The sequence below is a fragment of the Phascolarctos cinereus genome, unplaced genomic scaffold, assembly GCF_003287225.1.
Source record: "Phascolarctos cinereus isolate Bilbo 61053 unplaced genomic scaffold, phaCin_HiC Scaffold_5;HRSCAF=322, whole genome shotgun sequence".
NCBI lineage: Eukaryota > Metazoa > Chordata > Mammalia > Diprotodontia > Phascolarctidae > Phascolarctos > Phascolarctos cinereus.
Genome location: NW_027555958.1, coordinates 252,131,970 through 252,138,428, shown reverse-complemented (window position 1 = coordinate 252,138,428; position 6,459 = coordinate 252,131,970). Strand labels below are relative to the sequence as shown.

General features: G+C 44.6%; 1 protein-coding gene across 1 annotated transcript; it reads right to left on the bottom strand.

Annotated features, from left to right (window-relative positions):
* Positions 1-1,969: 1,969 nt before the first annotated feature.
* VMO1 (vitelline membrane outer layer 1 homolog) lies at positions 1,970-3,410 on the bottom strand. The gene is made up of 3 exons (XM_020966460.1): positions 3,188-3,410; positions 2,897-3,005; positions 1,970-2,267 (listed from the first exon to the last, which is right to left on the bottom strand). Exons 1-3 carry the CDS (start codon positions 3,408-3,410, stop codon positions 1,970-1,972), a joined length of 630 nt encoding a protein of 209 aa, XP_020822119.1.
* Positions 3,411-6,459: the final 3,049 nt, after the last annotated feature.

Here is a 6,459-nt window from a genome sequence, read left to right as displayed (position 1 = left end):
TTCGGCGATGTCTCTGTCTCATCTGAGAACTCTAGTCCTCCCCTCTCCTATCCAGCTGGACCAGGAGAAACCTTTGGGTGTTCTTTGGCCTTGCTCAACATGGTTTTTCACTTCAGGGCTGCACAAGGCTTAGGTGCAACAGTCAACTCCCAGCTAGGAAAAGTCTTGACTCAGCTAGAGTCCGTGTAGTGTAATAATAACTAAAATAAGGCCTTTAAACTTAAAATGTATATTATCTCATTTGAACTTCCCAAGAACACTGTGACTTGAGATTTACTTCCTGGGAGTGAGAAAAGATGTTGAAAACAATCTGTTTTAGGTTTTATAGAGTTCCCTGAAGCTGAGTCAGAGGGAGGGATTAGAATCCATATTTTGATTCCAAATCTAGCACTCTTTTTATTATCTCCATAGGATCATCATTTAAAGCTGGAAGAGTATCTCAAGGGCCATCTATCTGGTCCAACTCTCCTATTAGGGTGAAAAAAAAAAACTGAAGACTGGGGAAGTTTTGACATGCCCAATTTTATGTAGTAATAAATGGCATGATCAAGATTTGAACTCAAACCAAGACTCTCAAAGTCAGTGCTGTCCTCCATGGATACCACGCTGTCTTTCCCAGAGGACAGTGTTGGAACAAAAGTCAGGCAACCTGGGTTTGCTGTGTTATTTTTAGGCAAATTACTAAGCACTCTTCTATTAAGCACTTATTATGTGCTAGGCACTATGTTATATGCTAGGAAACAAAGAAAGGCAAACGTGTTCCCTGCTCTCAAGGAGCTTACATTTTAATGGGTGAAAACAACTAGTACATAACTAGGTACTTAAAAGATATATAAAGATTAAATAGAATGTAACTTGAGAAGGGACAACAGCAGCTAGGAGAACCAGGAAAGGCCTCCAGCAAAAGATAGACCTTGTCTTAAAGGAAGCCAGGGAAACTAAGAGGTAGAGGTGAGAGGGCAGAGCATTCTAGGCATGGGGTTGGTGCAAAAGTGTGGAGATGGGAGTTTGAACGTCTGGTTCGAGAAACATCTTAGAGTGTACAGAGGGGAATAAAGTGTAAGAAGCCTAGAAAGGTCAGAAGGTGTCAGGTTACAAAGAGCTTCAAATGCCGGAAGACTTTATATTTGATTCTGGAGATAATAGGAAGCTCCAGAGCTCATTAAGCAGAGGGATGACATAGTCAGACCTTCACTAGAAAAAAATCACTTCACCATTTGTGTGGTCAATGGTTTGGAGTGAGGACAGAGTTATGGCAGGGAGACCAGTTAAAAGGTTATTGCAATGGTGGAAGGAAAGGCAATGAGGGAATGAGCTAAGGTTATTACACCTGTGTGAGTGGAAAGAAGGGGACATAGAGGAGAGATTTGTGAAGGTAGAAAGTACAAGATTTGGCAACAGATTATATATATAGAGTGAGAGTGAGGAGTCTGAAGTTTCAAGCCCAATTGGTGGCTTCAATTTTCTCATCTCTAAGATGGGAATAACCACTGCACTGTTTCACAGAGTTGTGAGGGAAATACTTATTCTTATAAAGTAGAAAACGTTTACAGAGAAAAGGAGAGATCCCCCCCGACCAAGATCACAGAGCTATCACTAAACAATGTTCAGGACACAGTGAGGATGGGAGTGAAGGGTACAAAGAACAAAACCTGGTCCCTGCCTTCCTTGGCAGTTTACAGTTTAGTAGGGGAAATACATTGGAAGAGGAAAGTGGTTCAGCTGATACCTAGGTTCCTCAGTAACACACAAGATGGAGGATTGGGATGGGAAGAGATTTAATATTGATGAATAAAAGAGAAGGTTGGGGAGGGTGGGGTATATGTGGGGAGCACAAATCTGGGCAACACTAGATTCCCTTAAGGAGTAAACTACCTTTTGAGCAGGCTTTGTGGAGAACTTGGTGAGAGAGTTGGGGGAAGAGAGAAGTTTGAGGGGAGAGAAACTGATAAGCCATTTGTGATGGATCTCAGCTGCTACAACAGAAAAGACGAAGGTCATTGAGTGCTGTATCATCCCTGAGCCCACGGGGAGCCTCCTGCTTGGTTTGGAGGTCGCACACACCCTTGGGGCAACTGTCACTCCAGGACCCGAACTCGCCCCATTCCAGGCCAGGCCCCTCTAGCTCTTCACCCCCGGAGCAGCGGAAGCGCACGTTGTTAGCTGCGGTGTTGTCTCCTGGAGTCCTGGAATCTTCCACCCGTAGTGAGAAGGAGGTGAGGAAGCCGCCATCCAGACACCACAGAGGCTCAGACCATGCTCCCCACCTTTGGGAAGAGCAGAGGGGGTGGACCCACTGGGGTATAGAATTCTCCGTTTTACACTACCCTCCCCCATCGTTCCCCCAGGGACCAGACTTCCAGTTCCCAAGTTCTCCAAATCCTAAGATCTTCAGGAAATAGACTAAATTCTAGGTTGCATGAGGGAAGGTTCTTTTAGCTTCCCCATACAAGGGAAAAGCAATCGCTGGGATATATGGCCTGTTCACCTTCCCCTACTCTGGTTAAAGAGCTTTTGGCTTCCATCTACTTTCGGTATACCTTGAGAACTCCGAATCAATTCGAAGAAAGGGAAAACTCAGTACTGGGGTGTCTGTACACACACACACACACACCACACACACACACACACACACACACACACAGGATCCCATCACTCTACCCTTCAGCTTTTCTCTCCTATCCCTCTTACCCAGTGGATTTCTAGTTACAGAGGAAACTGAGTTCCTGTCCCTAGAACATTTGGATTAGGGGACCTGCCTTTGGGCACAGGTCAAACTGGAAGCGGCTAAGAAAATTTCTGGGAATCCTGTCTCAGGTATCCTCAAGGCCTTATCGTATCCTTCTTTGGTTTCCTAGAAGAGAGGGGAAAGGATTCTGTCTCTAGGATTTAATACCTTCCCGACTGAGATTCCACCACGTGAGTATTGAGCTCAGCGTTGCCTCGGGCGCAGTGAAGCAGGACCCCGTTTAGGGCCGTGTCATCTCCAGGGATGCCTTGGGGGGCTCGACCTTAGGGAGTGTGGGGGAATAAAGAATCAAAATCCTGGCTTCTCAAGCCAGGCAATAGGAGGAAACCAAGAACATGACGTCTCCAAGCCCCTCCCACCACCAGTCAGGGACCCAGACATCTAGCTCCTGTCCCCACTGCCAACTTGCATAATACCCCAGGGACCCAGACGTAGAGCCCCCAACCTTGAGGGAGAAGCCACTGGCGAAGAATCCATCCGGACACATCTCGGGCCACGCCCAGTCTCCCCAGGGGCCTCCGTTGGGCACCTCGATAACAGCTGTGTACAGGCGGCTCTCGCCCTCCCTGGAGTCGCTGTCGACAGCAGAACCTGGCCTGAGATGTGACCCCAGGAGGAGCAGTAGCAGCACAAGACGTGGTGCCATGGTTCCTGAAACCATCCTGCCTTTCTGTCGGGTCTTCTACCGCACTCACAATTCTTATAGTCACCACTCCTACGGGCTCCAATTGCGGAAGGGGCAGTGGCAGAGGTAGAGATTAAGGAACACCCGACACTAATCCGAGGCGCCTCTCTGAGGGGCAGAAAAGGGGGAAGAAGACCAAGCCATGGTGCTTTTGAGCTGAAGACTTTGGGAAACAGAGTTTAGAGTAGAAGGGGATGGCGATAGAAGGGGAAGGTCTTTTTTCACTTGTTTCTTTAATTATCAATTTACTAAGGGTTTATTAAAGGTTTACTAATAAACGAGACACTATGCTAGGTTCTGGGGTTACAGACAAAATGAAATCGTTTTTGCACTTAAGGAATTTGCATGGTATTTGGAGGGCGGGAGTGAGGAAGGGAAGCAATTCTTATTCTTTTTTTCATTTTTTAAAAAAAATTATTTTTAGTTTTCAACATTTACTTCCACAACATTTTGAGTTCCAAATTTTCACCTCATCTCACCCCTCATCCACCCCAAGAGGGCATGCATTCTGAATATCCCTTCTCCTAGTCTGCCCTCTCTTCTATCTCCCCCCCCATCCCCTTCCCCTTCTGTTTTCCTGTAGGGCAGGATAGATTTCTGCACCCCATTTCTTGTATTTCTTATTTCCCAGTGAAGCAATTCTTATTCTGATAAGTATCCACAAAATATAAACAAGAAAATATGAGATATTTGAGAGAGAAGGTACTAGCAGCTGAATTCCCCTATCAGGAAAAGTCTCATTCAAGGGGCATTATCCAGCTAAGCTTTGAAGGATGGAGAGATTCTAAGGCACAGGTGAATTCAGAATACTTTCTATGGGGGGGGGGGTTGTCAGTCTGTGCAAAAGCAGGGAGAGTTAGAAATGGAATGTTGCATATATGGAACAGCAAGAAGGCCAATTTGGCTGAAAGTGCTAGAAAAGGGGTAATATATTGTAGTAGAGGCTGAATTGGCCATCCAAAGGAAGCCTGAGCCAAGAGTCTCCTGAAAACTTCCAGGGATTTGGTGGTGACCCAGAACTGAAATGGCTTGTGCTTTACTATGACCCAGAAAATCCTGAGTAGTCCTTTGGCCCCTCCTTAGCCATGTGACAGTGAGAGTGGGCCAAAATGCTGTCTCACTTAAAAAGAGAGACCTTAAAAGAGGAGCCTTTCTACTTTCCATCTTCCAGCTAGGCATCATATAACTTGATACTTCCAAGGAAGGGTAAGGGGAACGTCAATCACTCTCACTTGGCAACTAGAGTAGGGGGAATTCCACTAGGCAACTTGCCTTTGGGCCCTAATGCCTTTTCTGCTTTTTTTTTCCTGAGTAGATAACCAAGCATGTCCAGGCTTCTAATTCTGTCCTAATCTGTATAACTTCTCCAATTTCTGTTTGCTATCAGCTTGGATAAATGGGTTTATATGCCATTTGATATTTGTGATAGCTTTGAAGAACTCGAGTGTGGCAGGAAGGAAGTCAAGCCTTGCAATATAGTTTGAGCTACTCTTTCTGTATCAAGATAAGGCAATGAAGAAAAAAGTCTTAAACCTAAAAAACAATAATAATAATAACTTCCACTAGGCTCACAATTTTTAGGAGGCTTGTTAGTCTCTCTGAGGAGAGCAGACTAGGCCAGCAGCTTGCTCCCCTTTAGGCAGGAATCAAAGTCTCCCTTGTAGGGGCATGGGGATCCATGCCTCCTTTTGAGCCATATTTAGAAAAATCCATATATATATATATATATATATATATATACATATATATACATGTATATACATATATATATATATATAGCCTAAATAGGCAAAACACACACACACACACACACACACACACACACACACATCCTTCACATTTGGAAGGAAGTAAAGGGAGGTTAGTGAAAGGGTGATGACCTGGGAAGAGCCCTGAGGGATGTAAGGGCTGGAGGTCCTAGTGAGAATAAAGAAATCTAAGGAATAAAACAGAGAGAGAGGTAGAATGTTAGGCAATTATGTTTCAATATTTTAGGCCAAGAACAAGCTGGCCACAAAAGCAAAGTTAGGATTTGGAGAGATTGAATAGAGGTGACAAGTTTAAAAAATGAACAACCAACCAAATAAAACAACCCATGCTCTTTTACTGAATTCTCATACTCAGCAAAGATTGATGTGCGCAACTCTCCCTCTCATTCCCCAACCAGGTTGATAGACACTGTAGCTCATGTTCGTGTGTGTGTGTGTGTGTGTGTGTGTGTGTGTGTGTGTGTGTGTGTTGGAGAGAGCAGTTAGGGCGGAGATGTCAGATTCCCAGAATGCACAGCAATGCATATTTTGGGAAAAACTTCTGAGGCTGTGCTTGTGTGGACTGTGACTGGTTCCTGGAGATTTCTGGAAAGGAGAAAGAAGATAAGAGAGAGAGAGGCTTGGAATTTGAATGGTAGATAGACGTTCCTCTTCCAAAGCTCATGACCTTACCCCCTACAGGTTTCCCAATCCTACATCCAGAAGGACTGTGAGAACCAGATGTAAAAAACTCCAGTTGGGTGAGACAACCCCTCTTCACAGAAGGTATCCTTTCCTCCTCCTCCCACCTCCTGCCCAAGGTTTTTATTATCTGCTTTCTCAAGATACTAAGCAGGAAGCTCTCTTACTCCTTGTAGTCAGAAAACTTGATCTCATACATTTCAATGTCTGCTTTTCAGCTTCCTTCCTTCCCTTGTCTTTCCATGACTATTCATATTTGCTCTGTCTATATAAGTAAATAACATTGATTTAAGCACAATAAATGCCGAACGTGTTATTTAGCTTATGAGCAGAATAGCTGAAGTAGAGAAGCCAGGTGGTTCTGGATATAATAGACTCAACCACTGCTTAGCTTGGGAACCCTGGAGGGAAAGTTGTGGGGAACACAATAAGCCATCTCCACAGTAGAACCAGCCCTGGGTGAACCAGGAGAAATACACCATGTGCCCAAGTCTTAATGCAATCTTGAGCACCCCCTATGTATCCCTGATAAAAGACCAGAACTGTATAAAGACTAGAGACAATTACTTAGTATT